The sequence below is a fragment of the Equus quagga genome, chromosome 2 (assembly GCF_021613505.1).
Source record: "Equus quagga isolate Etosha38 chromosome 2, UCLA_HA_Equagga_1.0, whole genome shotgun sequence".
NCBI lineage: Eukaryota > Metazoa > Chordata > Mammalia > Perissodactyla > Equidae > Equus > Equus quagga.
Genome location: NC_060268.1, coordinates 31,127,906 through 31,145,141, shown reverse-complemented (window position 1 = coordinate 31,145,141; position 17,236 = coordinate 31,127,906). Strand labels below are relative to the sequence as shown.

The window sequence follows — 17,236 nt, the reverse complement described above, 5'->3', positions numbered from 1 at the left end:
AATAGAAAATAGATAATAAGGCACATATTGATATTCAAAAGGGGTTGTTTAACATTTATACCAGTTCTATTTGGCACTATCTTGATGTAAGACCACTGGTGAGATAAGAAAGCCACGACCTTTAGTCTTTAAGTCTCTTCTATAAGCAGAGTCCAGAGATTGATATCACAATTCAATTAGAGGAAGGAAAAAAAATAGGATACAACAAATATTAGTATATAGTGACATTCTGGTTAAATTTAACTACCTTATTCAGTACATATCCATCTGAAATTCTGGTATACTTTTTCTTTTTTATACATCCTCTGTATATCTAAGAGATTTTACTGTAATTGATGACCTGAGTGCATAGTCTTCTCATTGCCACTTTCATCTCTTTATTCCTAAAAGTGTAGATGACTGGATTTAGAAAAGGAGTGATAACTGAATTAAAGATGGCGAGGAATTTATCCAAATGTGATGTGGGAAATGGCCACACATAGAAAAAGATTAATGGCCCAAAGAACAAAACAACCACAGTGACATGAGCTGACAGAGTGGAGAGGGCTTTGGATATACCACCTGAAGATTTTTTCTGAACAGTCACCAAAATAAAGATATAAGAGATGATCAGAATTAAAAAGGAGGCCACAGAAATCAAGCCACTATTGGCAGTAACCATGAATTCCAGTGTGTATGTTTCTGTGCAAGCAAGTTTCACAAATCGAGGAAGGTCACAAACAAAGCTGTCTAGTTCATTAGGACCACAGAAAGGCAAGTCTACAACAAAAACCAATTGAGTCACTGAATGAGTAAGGCCAATAACCCAGGAAGTGACTAAAAATATAATGCACCTTCGTGGGCTCATGATGGTCAGGTAGTGAAGAGGCTTACATATGGCAATGTATCTGTCAAAGGCCATGGTGATGAGCAGCACCATCTCAGTGCCCCCAGTTGCGTGGGTAAAGAACATCTGAACTATACAGCCCCAAAAAGAGATGGTTTTGCGCTTCCTTAAAAGATCATAAATCATCTTGGGAGCCGTGGAAGAGCAAAATATCAAATCCATGATGGAAAGGTTGGCCAGCAGGAAGTACATGGGGGTCTGTAAATGAGGGTCGGAGGTCACAGTTAGCACAATGAGGAGGTTTCCCATCAGGCTTGCCACATAGAACACAGAGGAAAAGAGGAAGAGGAAGAGCTGGATCTCCCAGGAGTTGGAGAGTCCCACGAACACAAACTCAGACACAACAGAGAGATTGGCTTCATCCATTACCTCTGCCAGCAGTGACTCTCATGCCACCTGAAAGAACAGAGTAAGGAGAAGCTGATGTAAAAGAAATGGCACCAATCTTAATCTTGGGAAGTTCAACAGTTGTCAGAAAACTAGGCAAAGGCCGATGTATGCTTTTGGAGACCATTTTAATCACAAAGCAATATACATATATTCCTCTGTCGTATATTTCATTGCCAAAATACGTTACATAGAATAAGGATCCTTTTACTTGTTCGAATGGGTAGTTCTGTTGTATTTTTAACTGTCATTGTTTCATAGTCATATCTCATATATGACTATAAAGTAAAAGGATTTTATAAGTAACTATGTGAAATAATTAATTGAGTAGATTTCCAAATTTGGACATCTCTCAGTATATCGATACCATAGCTATGATCACATTGGCAAATTCTTTCAAAATCCTTTTGAGCATTTTTTAAGACCTGAGATGTAAATTTCTCTTCCCTGTAAATTAGGAAGACAAAATGAGTTATTTAGAAGAGTGAGGGAAAGGTAGGCATAGAGGATGTCAGAATAAGGCACTCACCATCCCAGAAGGGGAGGATAAGTGAGAGAGAAAGTGACCCAATTATGTGTTCTGTGGAGGAGATTCTGACTAGGGGTTCAGAGAGGAAAGAATGTGGAACCAGAATGACAATGATGAGTGATAAATCCCAAGCAGAAGTGAAAGAGTAAGAGTGAAAATATCAGAGGCTTTACACATGGCTCTGTTTACTTACATATAAAAATACCTAGCCTCATTCACAATTAAATAAATGCATACTAAAATAACAAGACACTAGTTTTGTCTTATGAGGTTGGCAGAGACGTACACATTTGACAAAATTCAGGGCTTGAGGGGAAAGATGGAAACAGGTAGTCTCTTAACTGGTGGTGGGAGAGTAAGCTGGTAAAACATTTATCAACTTGGCAATACCTTCCAATTTTATTTGCTCATACACTTTGATTCATCTATTCTACTTCTAGAAAAAAATCTCTGGATATATGTATGTGTGCATATGAACAAAGCAGACAAAGAAAAGATACAGAGATGTTTAGTGAAGCATTGTTGCCTCTAAGAGCAAAAATATGAAGAAATCTTAAATGTGTAGAAATAGGAGACTAGTTAAACAATTTCTCTTAGATCCTTCCCATGGAATACTATGAAGCCATATAAAATGCTAAGGTAGACCTAAATATACATACACAGGGTAGATAGTAAGAAGGGGGAGGGAGCACTTTGCATTCATCTTATCCCATCGGGCTTTTAAAAAATTATATAAATAAATTACATATGTAAAATGACATAATGAAACAATAACTGGATAGAAAATGCCTGGGTGGATACACACCAAAAACCTGTTAACAATAATTGTCTCTAAGAAGTGGACTTGATAAAATGATGCAGGAGAAGGGATCTTTCACTTTTCACTTTGTGCTCTTACCTACTATCTTAAATTTTTGCAGTAAACATATATTTATTTCACTTTTACAAGAAGGTCATTGTATGTGAATATGGAAAATTTACACAATTTTTATCCTCAGAGATTTAAAGCTTCCAAAGATAGAATCATAACGTGTTGTGTTTCAAAATTAAAACAAGGATCAAAGCTACTCCTAAGATATTCAGAATTAACTGTGTTACTCCACTCCTCCCCAGACCCCGCAGCCTAAGCTGAACTACTTCCTCTTCCCTGGAGGCATACTCAAGCAGTAGCTACCCTCCCTCAGACACACACTCAAATATCCCAGCTCACGGTTTGGCTTCCCTCCACATTCTTCACTCGGCCTGCAATGCCCTTGTCTTCATTACGTTTCTCTGATTCTTCCCATTCTCCAACAGCCCACTATGCAAAGCTCCCTCCATGACATCCTCTTTATACTTTTACTTTTACATGCGTTAGGTAAAGATACATTTTTCCTAAATTGTAGTAACAAAACCCAAAACACTAATAATAATAGTGTTATATTAGTGGTCTAACAAAGACCAGTATTTTAATTTTCTATCACTTAAAGTCATTTAAATATGATTTTAAAATGTCTTTTTTATACATTTTCTTGATAATGATATAAATGATATTCATATTCATAAAAGTAACTTAGCTTGGAATCAGTTTGGTTCTTTTCACAGGGATTATCATCAGTAACCTCCCCAATGATGCAATATATCAAGCAAATAATTGAATTCTAAATTACTCACCTGAAACCTGAAAGTTATTCTACCAATTCTTCCAATTCCCAATCATGTCCAAACACTTTTTAATTTTTACATAAGACTTTATTTATCTTACAAAAAATGGATCATATTTTTAAATATCAAATTAGCAAAGATTAAAATTTAGATAATTCCTAGTATTGGTAATAAGTTGGAGAAGAGGGTTATACATTCATTGGTGGCACTGCTTCCTAGCAGTCTTCCATCTTCTGTCTACACTGAAAACTTGAGGTCTCTAGGTGCCGTACTTTGTATCTGTCTCTACCAAATATCTTCTCTTTTAAACAGGGCAGAATAATAGTTTAAATCTGATCTTCCCAGTGAAGACAGGGAGAAGCTGTCCGCTTAACTCACTTCTGCAAAAGGAAAGCAGCTCATCAATAGCGATCAGCAACTAAAGCCCAGTGTGCCTTTGTAGTGTCCTGAATCCTATGATTTTCTTTCACACAGAGCACTCACTTCTGCTCACACTCTCCACTAAAATAGAAGAAATCAGAGGTTCCTTAGAGATCATCTAGTGACCAGTTGACTCTCTTCCCTGCTCAGGTCTGTTGATCCTTGTGCTGGCTACACAATAGGAAACAAAGTATAAATACTATGGACTTACCACCAATTCAAGCAAGGCTGACAACTCCGAAGTATTTTTTAAAGTAGATCATTATTTGGAGTCACTCAGATAAAGATTTGTAATCCTCTCTTTCCTAACCTTAATCTCAAATTACTAACAAGGTTTAGTTTAAATTAGAATTACTGGAAATAATAAAATTGGCAAAAAATCTCAATCGGATCATCCTAGAGGTTTCTCCACTAGTTGACTCTTCTTGAGATGGGTAGAAGGAGCCCATGACACTATTCAGAATTACAAAAAGATGTACAAGAATGGGCACTGGAACTACTTGTGCCCAAAATGGTGGTTGCTGCTATCAATGAAGCAAGCCTTGTAGAAGGTTGTTTTGCCAGGACTTGAACGAAAATTTGCTACTGACCGTAAAATCCTCTTCTTTTGGAGTTAAGGAGATCAAGGTACAGAGAGGATAAACAGCTTTGCTGAAGCTAAGGAACAGGTTGCTAGCAAATTTAGAATTAATATATTTGACCCTTGGCTTCCAGGAAATCTAGGTTATTTCCACTACACCACATTTTTGTTACTGTGGTGGTCTAACATTTGCCTCTGGTCTGTGGCCCAGGAAACCGTAAGATATCAAAGCTGCTTTCTTCAGCACTGCCCAAAATTCCTTATGTTTTACTCCCATTGGACTCAGATCTTCTGCTCCTACTTTATTCTTTGCCTGGAGTTCAACGCTCAAGCCATCTGTGCAAAAGTCACCAGAATAACTTCTCCAATATGGAACATGAAGTCATGATTTGACTTCACTCATCTTACTGTCTTCTGTATTTTGGTTGTGATTTTATCTGTTGCAATCTCCCTGTTGGATAACAGAATTGAGTCATTTTTTCTGGTTAATTAGATTCCACACCCCCCTCCCCCCCCGCCCCCCCCAGCCCCGTGTAAGTCTTCACTTGAAGTTCTGATCTGCATCAAAGACCATTTCCATTCATTTAACCTACCTGGACCAACATCCAAATGATCGTGAGTTAGAGAACCACAGAATACAGAGCTCTGTCATTGAAATGTTATCAATGCCTGGGAAAAAAGTGCCATACATAACACCTCCATAGCAGGAAAAGAAGCTAATTAGCAGCACTAAAAAGCTACTTAAATGCTGCTGTAGAGACCTGAGATTGCCATCCTGAGTGCGTTTAGCCAAGGGAATTGTTTCCTAGGACCACAGAAATCAGGTCACAACAACAAAAGGAAAATGCTCTTAATGGGTCACTAGAGGGCAAGGAGGAAGGGAGACTATGGATTTTTTTGAAAATTACAGATTTTTATGTTATTACCTGCTTGTTTTTCTTATTTGTGAAGGAAGAAACTCCATAAGAATAAAAGTATATACCTTCAAACAAGTGAAAATAATGCTTATTGTCTCCATAGGAAGGAAGAGAGGGAGAGAAAGAGGAAGAAAAACAGGCCTCCAACGTGGCACTAGAATGTGATTCATGTCCCATTAAAAAGGATAACTAAATTAGAGGTAATAGGATATACAGATGGTCTGTCAACAGTTAGTTAGTTCTTTATTATGTGTGTGATGCGGAGAGATGAAGAGGATGTTATAACAGCAACAAGAGAGGATCAACTCAAAATGCTAGTGGAGCTAGAATGAAGTAAATCACTAATAGTTCAATCTCTTATAGGTCAACTTCTTAAAAAGAAGCATCAACACAACAGAAAATGTGCTCTCTTTATATTTTATATCTTTACATCAAATTACACAGAGAGTCAGTGAAAGGGCCACTGATGAACTATAATCATAAAGAGTACTCTACATCAGTTATCCATTGCTATATAACAAAGTAGCTTAAATCAATAACATTTTACTTGCTCATAAGTCTGCAATGAGGGCTAAACTCTGCTGGGGAGGCCTTCTGCAGTCTCACCTGGGCTTTCCCATGAGGCATCAGTTATCTCGCAGTTGGACTGGGGTTGGAGGTTTTAAGATGGCCTCCTTCACATATCTAGGGACTTAATGCTGGATATTAGCTGGGTCTCTCTCTCCGAGGCGTCTTTTATCATTCAGTAGTTTTGTCCAAGCTTCCAAACAGGGTGGTAGGAAACTTTACAAGAAGACGAAGGCAGAAGCTGCAAAGCAAACTATGCTTAAATTTTGTAATTCATGCAACATCACATTTACCACACTCTGTTGGTCAAAGTAAGACACAAGACCAGGCAATTTAAGGTTGGGGAAATAGACTCTTGGTAAGAGGAGGTAAAAAATATTGTAGCCATGCTTTTCAATCAGCTGCAGATTCCATAACTGCCCATTCTGGCTGTATTTTGCAGCTACATGTCAGTTAGAAATAACTTTAATATAGGGACCTGATATGTGTCGATACGCTCTAAGGTGCTACTGCTCCGACTTTACTAACTCGAGGAGCATCAGCTCTCTTCCTTTCCTGATTTTGACTTAGATTCAACAGATTCGTAATAATTTTTAATTTTCTTAATGAGTTTACTTTCTGATACTATATATGAGACTAGGTTATGCCACATGACCTTCTAGAGTCTTCTGTGCCCAGGACAGACCAGCCTCCTAACTGTCAAAGAAGATTCAAGAACACTGAGGCAGAGACAGAGTCACATTACTTGATTTGACAAGAGCCTAGAGATCCTGTGGGAAAGAAACTTCTCACTGCCAACAAATGAGATGGGATATATACAGAACTGTCTGATGAACTTGAGGTGTCCAAAGGAGGGCAATCTGATGCATCTGAGAGAAAGTCACTATGAAATCAGAGATGTCTGCCAGAGTAGGGCAAACTAAGCAACAAGGCCTGGTGCTACAGTGGACAGTAACTCAACGTGCAGAGCAAGGGTGTGCATGACCACCCTCTAACACAACGTCTCTATCCTTTCCTACACCACCCCAGATTCCTGCATGTCCCTGTGCTCTCTGGAAATGATAGGGCTGTGATACAAGGAAAGACCTGTGAAGCTAAAGCTCAAATTCCTTTTGTGGGAATCACTTCCCACAGAAGAGGCTGTGAGGAGAAGCATGCAGCAAGAAAGGGCTGACAATTCAGAACAGGCTCACAGTGTTTCAGGCCATGGTATGTGGACAACTCAGAGATCAGCAATTGGAGAGAGGTGGGCAATGACCCAAAGAGATGGTCTTGGACCACAGAGTGGCCTCTCTTCTTGAATCAGAAAATGGCTACAGCGTGGCCATCAGAGCAAAGGGTCTGCCCTTTTTTTTTTTTTTAAAGATTTTATATTTTTCATTTTTCTCCCCAAAGCCCCCCGGTACATAGTTGTATATTCTTCGTTATGGGTCCTTCTAGTTGTGGCATGTGGGACGCTGCCTCAGCGTGGTTTGATGAGCAGTGCCATGTCTGCGCCCAGGATTCGAACCAACGAAACACTGGGCTGCCTGCAGCGGCGTGCGCGAACTTAAGCACTCAGCCACGGGGCCAGCCCCAGGGTCTGCCCTCTTTACATGATGACTGTCCCATCCCACTACACTAGAGAGAATACCTGAGGAGGAGACCCTAAGAAAAGGGTAAGTTTCTGATTCTCAAGCAGCTCAGAGAAATGAGACTTGGAACGTTGTGGTAAATGGGACACATTAGTACTCTGCAGATCCTGCAGCCTGGTATTTTGATTGTCTTATTTTCACTTTGTTGACTTGATTTTGTGCCTGGTTATAAAATAGTGTGATGACATTTATTAAAATGTTGAATGCCTAGATAAATATTTTACTTACCCCAATATTATTCTAACTCTTTACCAACAAAGATATTCAAAGCCCACATTTACAAAATGTATGAATTAATGTGGGGAAATCAAAGAAGGTTTTCCTTACAAAATCCTTCATTTATGGCTGAGAACATTTGTGGCCATAACTCATATAAATGCCCGTGAAGAAAGCCTACTAATATCTGTCCATTTAAGACTCTATATATTTTCCTTAGTAGTGCCTTATAAAGCAGACATGCACAATTATTCTTTGTTATTATATGTGGCAGCTATGATTATTAATTGTAGCCATAATAAATCAGTGGGGTTTGGGGAAAAATCCCACTTTATAGTTAGTTCCTACTGCCAGTTGGTTCACTTAATAAGTGAACATTTCACTGTAATCAAAGCAAATTCACAGTAAATTTGTCTCTTTCTGAAAAATATGTTCTAAATTAAACAATATTTAGCACCTGTGTTGTTGTCACCCTGGGCAGAGACATTGTTGATTTGCACCAGGGCAACTGCAACAGCCTCCTTTTCCTAATCTTCTCCCTTAAGTCTATCCCCAGGAAGAAGTCGGAATGATATCTCTACTTTGAAAGTGTTTCCGATAAAAAAGCATAAGACAAAGGGAGAGTGGCAAAAGAGAAGGCTGAAGACTACACAAGGGCCAGATGATGAAGGCTGTGAAGTCTCATTCATGAGTCTAAACTTTCTCCTGAGGGCAATGGGGAGGCGTTGAAGGAATAAACAGGCAGTGATGTGGTAACATCTTAACGGTAGAAAGCATAGTTGGTGGCTGGGTGGGGGTTGGATAGAAGGGAATCATACTAACTACAGAGAAATCCATTATGAGCCTACTTCAATAGTTTGATAATGGTCCCTGAGCTATGAAAGTGACACTGAATAATGAAATAATTGAAGAGACTCCAAAATATTTAGGAAATATAATTTATAATCCTTAGTAAGTGACTGGATGAAGAGGATATTTTGCCTGGGTAACTAGTGGGACCAATCACTAAGATGGGACACTAGTATAGAAGCTAGTTTTGAAGAGAAAAGTGAAAAATTCGACTTGCAACAGGTTGGGTTTTAGTTATTAGTCAGGCATCCAAGTGGCAAAGTCCAGTAGGCATCTATATATATAATACATGGCAGTCGATTAGCAGAGATATCTGGGCTCAATATTTGTATTCTGGTGTCATAAGTACACAAGTATATTTGATGCCAAGGAAGAAGGTAAGATCAATCAAGGAGATTGTTTAAAATGAAAAGAAAACAGGCCTGGGAGAGAACCCTAAGGTACACTAAGATTTAAGGGATAGTCAGAGGAACAAAAAGTGACAAAGAATACAGAGAAGAAATAGTGACAAAGAATACTGAAAGAGCCAGAGACAGAAGGAGGAACACTATGAGAGTGATAGGGAAACGTACATTATGAAGAAGACAAAGTTATCAACAATGTTGAATTCCATTAAAAAAATCAAGAAAGAAAAACACTGGACTAAATTTCAAGGAAGCCATTAACCAAGAGTAGCAAGGAAGAATAGTAAGGTCACAGCAAGGGTTTAATATTCTCTCAAGGTAGGGGCTGGCCCTGTGGCAGAGTGGTTAAGTTCGCATGCTCTGCTTCAGCAGCCCAGGGTTTCATGGTTCGGATCCTGGGCACGGACATGGCACTGCTCATCAAGCCATGCTGAGGCAGCATCCCACATGCCACAACTGGAAGGACCCACAACTAGAGTATACAACTATGTGCTGGGGGGATTTGGGGAAAAAAAGCAGAAAAATAAAAGATTGGCAACAGTTGTTAGCTCAGGTGCCAATTTAAAAAAAAAAAAATTCTCTCAAGGTATTTGCCTGGGAATGAGGGAAACAGAGATTGTGGTAGGCTAAAAATGACTCCCTTCAAAAGATATCCACATCTTAATCCCTGGAACCTGCGAATGTCACCTTTATGGTCAAAAAAAAAAAAAAAAGAGGAAGTCTTTGCATATGTGATTAAGTTAAGGATCTTGAGATGGTGAGGTTATCCTGGATTATCCAAGTGGGCCCTAAATGTAGTCACAAGTGTTCTTATGAGAGATGATCCACAGAAGATGCAAGAGAGACAGAAGAGGAAGAGGCAATGTGATCACAGAGGCAGAGATTAGAGTGATGCTGCCAGAAACTAAGGAACACGTATGATCACCAGAGGCTGGAAGTGGCATGGAAAGGATTCTCCCCTAGGGCTTCTGGAGGGAGTGTGGCCCTGCTGACAGCATGACTTCAGCCCAGTGAAACTGATTTGAGACTTCAGGCCTCTAGAGCTGTGAGGAAATAAATTTCTATTTTTTTTAAGCCATCAAGTTTGTGCAAATTTGTTATAGCAGCCTTAGGAAACTAATACAGAGATTAATCTACAATTAGAAATAAAGTAGATTTAAGGGAGAGGTTTTGTTTTGTGATTTTAAGCATAAGAGAAATGTGGCCATATTTGAATACTGATATAAAGAAACCAACAGAAAGGGTGGGTTAAAGATGTGGGACTGAGTGGGAGTAATTGATGGAGCAAGGTCCCTGAAGGAGTAGAGAGGGATGAGATTAGAACTCATTCACAGAAAGGGCCCTGTGCCTTGATTGTCCTGACTCCGCCTAGCCAGTCAAATTCTCTTTCCTTGAAATTTGAAATTTGCCACGCCTGTACTAGGTCACAACAACGGCTGCCACCAATGTCTCAGTCTCCGGAGGGTCTCACCTTTCACCGAGAGGCACCCACAGCCTACGAAGGAGAAGTGAGTGATGAGGTGGGTGGCCAGGTGTGTCTGGGAATAACTATACAACTGGAAAAGGAGGACACGTCAAAAGTCGCTCATTCCAAATGAAACAACAATACAGCCTGAATGAACGCCTAAGATAGTGAGCATGAAACACAAAAGTAGTAAAAGACCAAGAAAGGGAATCCAACTGTAGATAATAGACAGAGAGAGAGAAGCAAGTTGAGTACTAAGGAGCTGGAGGGTTTACTCTGGTGTCTGATATAACAAATGTACCCTTAGGAGAGATGCATTGGGATCTCAGGAGAAAAATATATTCTAAAATATGGTCAGCGCAAAACAGGAATTCCAGGAAATCCAGACCCTAAAATTTTTGTACTTCCAAGAATTGCCCAACCAGAAGAAGAGGCTATGTTCTGAAAAGAACGACTAGGAGAGATGATGAAAGTGTGAGGCAGAGCTCTCTAAGAGATCCTTGGGCAATGCTGGCCAGCCCTCAAATAGGTGCACAGTGGCCATAGGGGCCTTGCAGAAGGGAGACAAAGCACGCAGATTTCCCAACAGACAGTGACGTGAATGTGAATTTGGTTTTGACTAATGTGAGAAAGACTGCTTCTTGAATTATGGTAAATCTGAGTTTACTTTCTTATACATTGCTGAATATAAATGTGACAATAGTGACAAGCTAGGGTTTGTTACAACTAGAAATAGAAATCTTCAGTAAATTTATTATATATATATATATATATATATGTAATTTGTTATATAATTATGTATACACAATATATAATCACATATAGGATTAATGGTCAAACAGCAAGGTTCAAAAAAAATGACTTTAAAGCCAGCTTTGTCAGAAATACTTTCCTGTGAAATACTTTTACTTTCTCAAACAAAACTACCAACTGTTCTTGTCAGAAGATTGACAGTAACAAAAATGGAAGGTTTACCCAGTTCTGATCTGAAACGTGTATTATTCTGCAATTCTAAATTATGCTAAGCTGTGCTTTGTGTTTATGATTCTGAGTGAAGTTATTTTCCATTGTTTTGACTATGAAGCAATGCAGCTGTCTCATTGTCCAATAAAATTGCTTATACGTTGTCTTTCAGCTGACAGTGTGTGACTACACTGAACAATATGGGCTGTATTCTCTATATAATATACATGGTTTTGATTAATCAAAGCTTCCTGTATTATACAAAAAACTATTTGAAATTATCTAGATATTATTTTTCCTAGACATTTATAAATATGGCCTAACCCAGGTATTTTTCTAACCTATTCATAGTGTTTCTGTTTTAGATTGAACTTCTTAAAAAAAATAAAAATTTAGTACAACTGAAATGGGAATGCCCCACAGGCTTATGCGTACAGACAAGTAGTGTCATTCACAAGTCAAACTCTGATCCTACTGATTCACATGTTAAAAAGGTTAGATTCATCATTTGTTAATTGATTGGTCTGAGCTTAGAGTTTGACCATTGTAAGAATGCACAAAATAAATGGATTAAAAAAAATTAATCCAAACACTTGGGAAACAACTAATTATTGTCTCCAGACAGATGTTCCAAGCAGCCTCTTGGTGGCTGTTCAGCTGAGACATGTTAACATCTCCAAGCTGCCTTATCATCAACAAAATAGAACTTAGAAGATTAAAATAGATAACCACATAAATGTCTTAGCATATTGTCTGGTATATAATGAAGCATATTACATTTAATGGTAAAAATTACTAAAATGATTACTTATTGTCTTTCAAACTTAGGATCCAACCACTTTCTATTGTTTTTTCTACTTGACAGATTCTGGAAAGTTCACTTTATTTTTCATCATGCTTTCATTAAATAGAAATCATCATAATTATTTTTTCCTCTTATTATGTACATTTCTTTCTGAGTTTATTAATCTAATAAGTATTTAATTGAATTCCTACTATGTGGAAGAAATTACACTGGGCACTGGGATAAAAATATGACTATTATATAATCTCTGTTGTCAGTCCATTTGCAAACATAGACCCAAATAACAGGTAAATGATGCGTTTGTTTACCAATGGACACCTGCATAAACACCTCTCCTCTGGGATGCCCATTCATATTTTTTTATTCACTCATACTTCAAATTGTAGTTGAGTCTCTACTATGTGTATAATATTCTGGAAGGTAGCTTATAGGTATAACTAGGATGCGTACCTCAAGAATTTAAATAAAAGGAAATCTAGAGACCACTCCTTGGTGAAAAACACTACAGGATGAATAGAATGAGATCAGAAACTTATTGAGTCATCTTATAAATACAGCATTGATTTAATTCAAGGACAATACCAATCCAATTAAATAGCATTTTCTGAGAAATAAGTTGTTTTCATAATTAACCTCACAAGTGTCCTACATATACAAGCAACACACTCTCATAAAACAATATATAAAATATAATAGCATGAAAACTATAAATGGTCTAGAAATAAATCTAAGAAAACTTATATAGGACTTCTTTATAAAATCGTATATAACACTATTGAGAGAAATTCATGATGATGTAAACAGATGGAGGGATATCACTGGTTGTGATCATGAAGGGGGTAAGTCTGCAAAGGGAAGTCCAAGAACAGAGCCCTGGAGTACCAGTGCTTGGAGATCATGCAGAAGAGGAGAAAACATCAAATGAGACTGAGTAGGAGAAGCCAAAGAAGTAGGAATAAAGTTAAGATAAATATGATATTATGAAAGTCAATGGAGTGTTTCTAGAACAAGAGATTGTTTACCCTTATCAAGTGCTGCTAGGTCCAGCGAGATAAGTCCTGAGCACTCACCACTGGAATTTACGTCTATTTTCACGTAGTCAACTTCCATATGGAAGTAACTGGAAATCTTTAAAAGAACAAATAAATGACATGGAGTATTCAAAACAGAATGGAAGTTTTGCTCTAAAACATAAAATGCACTTCATGCCCGAAAAGCAGGCTACAAAGACATACGTAAATAATTGTGTAATGACAGGATTTTATATGTGTATTCACATATATGTGAACTATATGATAGAAAAAAAGAAATTTTAAATTTGATATTCATATATGCTGGTCAGACTCTGCTATACACTTAAACTAAAGTGATGTAGCTACAGGGGTGAGGCATAGAGAGAGTACAAAAGTACATATGAGAGACCATGCAACCTCAGGGAGGTGGAAGAAAAAGTGATTTTAGTTTCCTATGCCAGTCCTATTTCATTCCAGTTCCTGATGGTTCTGCTCTTGGGTTCCACAAAATACATCTACATGAAAATAACTCCTCTCTTCTTGTTTCTGTTACTTGCAGCTAAAAATTTTGACTAAGAAATTGACAGGATTTGATTTTGATCTTGACTTATCATTTTCTAGGCATGTGACTTCTAGGCTGAAACTTCTTCATTTGTGAAGTGGGGATAACAGAATCTACCTCATAGGGTTCTATAAGCTTCAGATGAGAACATATGTGATGCCGTGGAGTGTCACAGTTGTTCATTTATTATTGGTTTCTTCCCCTTCACCTAGAGATTGGTGGAGGAAAACAGAAAACTCTGCCCATATAGTTCATTTTATATATGGTACTAAGCACTTGGGAATAGAGACTAAAGAAAATCCCATGATCAAACGTGGTAGATTATAGAGAAGTCTGAAGCTTCCCTTGGAAATCTTAGAAAAGATGAGGCATAATGCAAGATGACCTTTCAATCTGACAGCATATCAGCATCTCTTTCCTGTTTCTCTGCCAATCACCCTTGCCTCTGTTTCTGCTCCCACCCCACCCCCAGATAGTCATAAAATAACAATTTACCTAGAAACCTATCAAGGATATTCTTCAAAGCATTCTGGTTTCTCTCTTCAACCTAGGACACACATTCCTTAAATTGTACTCTCCATAAGAAACAAAGTGTGTCTCTTATCTTACTCTTCACAGCACCTAAAAATGTAATTCCTATAACAGGAAAACTTTGGGCAAAATAATAGAGAAGTCATTTTATCTCCCCAAGTTTTCTTTTCTTTTCTTTTTGCACTTCTAAAACGGGGATAATAATAGCACCTGCTCCATAAAATTGTTGTGAGGAATAAATGAGCTGTTCTTTTAAAGTCTTCAGTAAGTATCTCACCAATGATGACAAAGATGAGGGTGACAGTCCTATAAATCACTCTTAGCTTTTATTCATTCAGTGGAATACTTGGTCAAGAGATTTGATGCTGTCTCAGGTTGATTTTACAGGGGAGTTCTAAGAAATCTGTTTTATTGTTGTGACCATTGTTAAGTAACTCCAAACGCTTTTATATTAAATAACAAGTTCTCTTGCTATAAATGTGGTTCTGAAACTAAGATTTGCACGATGCAAGTTGCCAAAATTGTCGTGTATTAAAGTAGATTGCATATGTCTAATTTTAAATCAAATAACATGTGAAAAGAAATCTATTTTGATTCATTATATAATCTTTACTCCATCCAGATTTAGGGATATGACTCAGAAACGTATGACTTACACTCAACTCCACGTTCTCCTTCACTACTAACAGCAATGATTACTAAGTTAAAGCAACGTATCTTCAACTATTCTCACTTGCCATTCCAACTTCTGCTCCATTAGTTCATGCTCCTGTAATTTCTTTTACCTGCACTACAGAAGCCCTTTCCCCACAACTGGCCTACCTGCTGCTAGCTTTGAACCTCTCAAATTCATCTCCTATATTATCTTCAAAGTGATCTTCTAAAACACAGAACTGATCATGTTACTCTCCTGCTCATGTTACTCCCATTACTTACTACTGCTAATAATCCAAGTCATTAAATATGTCTATATTGCACCCTCCATCATATGATGTCTGCCTAACTCTCCAACCATATCCATACCTTATGATCCAGAAAAAAGAAAACTTTGAGAGCTCACTAATTATGCCTGCTCTTTTACAGTACCCCAGAATTTGAATGTTGTTTGCACTGCATGCAATGTCCTTCCATACCTAGCTGACAACCTCCTATTCAACTTTCAACAACAAGCTCAACTTTCTTGTCCTCTGAGACTTGTAAGCAGAGTTGTTCATTTTCTCTATGTCAGCACTCTACTATAGATATAGACATAGATAGAGGCATCAATAGGTACAGATGTACAGTATAGATATGCTTCACTTGTGATATTTATATGTTGTATTGTGATAATTTGTTTCCAAGTCTCTCTCCTCTGTTATGCAGAGGTATCCTAGAAATCTGCAATTGTGTATTATTCATCATTTTGTCTCCATTCCTAACTGGGACATACCAAGTTATTCTGAATACTGCTTAATGCCTTTAGACATTGAGCTTACTGACCTAACTCCAACCTTCTAATTATAATCCAATTTACTGCATCACTGTTCCTAGGGAGAGAATGAGCTAACCAGAGGCCTCCAGCATAGGACACCCTTTGGCATTTCTTTCTTCTTACAAATTAATAAATAGTAACTATAGGTTACACATTAGTTACTGTGAGCTTAGTAATCAGGAGTTATTTCTCCAAAGAGAGTTTGCTTCTGGAAATGTTAAGAATATTGTTTCTAGGTAACCAAATGGAGATCCAGTTCTTACAGTGTAATGAACCTACAAAGTCCATCCAGAATTTCTAGATAACTCTTCTGTCTCTTTACACTGTAATGTCAACTTTGGTTAATTATTAGTGAGAAATTTTTAAAGCTCTACTCAACTTTTCCTATCCATATGTAGTTCTGTATTCCCAAGACAAATGAGAGAAAGGTTGAATGTTACTCTGTCTCCATATATGTTTTTTATCCTTTTTATTTATTATACAATTGGACTAAATCCAGTCTCTTTCATTATTATTGCCATCACAGGCTTCATAGCATATAAAGCTAGAATAAAAGCAGTTATGTTTGGGCTGGCCCTGTGGCCGAGTGGTTAAGTTCATGTGTTCTGTTTCGGTGACCCAGGGTTCTGCAGGTTTAGATTCTGGGTGTAGACCTAGCGCTGCTCATCAAGCCATGCTGAGGCACTGTCCCATATGGCAAAACCAGAAGGACCTACAACTAGAATACACTGGGGGGCTTTGGGGAAAAAAAGAAGAAAAAAAGAAGATTGGCAACAGATGTTAGCTTAGGTGCCAATCTTTGAAAAAAACATCAAAAAACCCAAGTTATGTCATCATCACATAGGCCAAAAATTTCTTCCAAGGTTGATTTGTTACAGCAGCATCATTAAAAGTGCCTTCCTTAGAAACATTTGATATTGAGTTTTCAGCTGTAGCCCTTGAAAAGCCAACAGAGGCACAAAATTAAAGAAATAAAAATATTAAGAAAACAATCCCATTTACAATAAGCCAAAAAGAATAAAATACTTAGGAACAAATTTAACCAAGGAGGTGAAAGACTCGTATCCTGAAAACTATAAAACATTGATGAAAGAAACTGAAGAAAACAAAGAGAAAGAGTTCATAGATTGATGACTTAATTTTGTTAAAATGTCCATACTACTCAAAGTCATCTATAGACTCAATGAAATTGCTATGAAAATTCTAATGGCATTTTTCACAGAAATAGGAAATAAATCCTAAAATTTTTATGGAACTACAAAAGACTCAAATAGCTAAAGGAATCTTGAATAAGAAGAATAAGGCTAAAGGCATCACACTTCCTGATTTCAAATTATATTTCAAAGCTATACTAACCAAAACAGCATGGTACTGGCATACATAAAAGATATGA

At 37.6% G+C, this 17,236-nt stretch overlaps 1 protein-coding gene across 1 annotated transcript; it reads right to left on the bottom strand.

Annotated features, from left to right (window-relative positions):
- Positions 1-313: 313 nt before the first annotated feature.
- Positions 314-1,261, bottom strand: LOC124235926 (olfactory receptor 4F6-like). The gene has a single exon (XM_046654469.1). The coding sequence runs from the start codon at positions 1,250-1,252 to the stop codon at positions 314-316; it is 939 nt and encodes a 312-aa protein (XP_046510425.1). The 5' UTR covers positions 1,253-1,261.
- Between the last annotated feature and the right edge of the window lie 15,975 nt (positions 1,262-17,236).

Bases quoted from the DNA above. Each gene is read 5' to 3' on its own strand.
- LOC124235926 (XM_046654469.1), bottom strand. From the start codon at position 1,252: ATGGATGAAGCCAATCTCTCTGTTGTGTCTGAGTTTGTGTTCGTGGGA.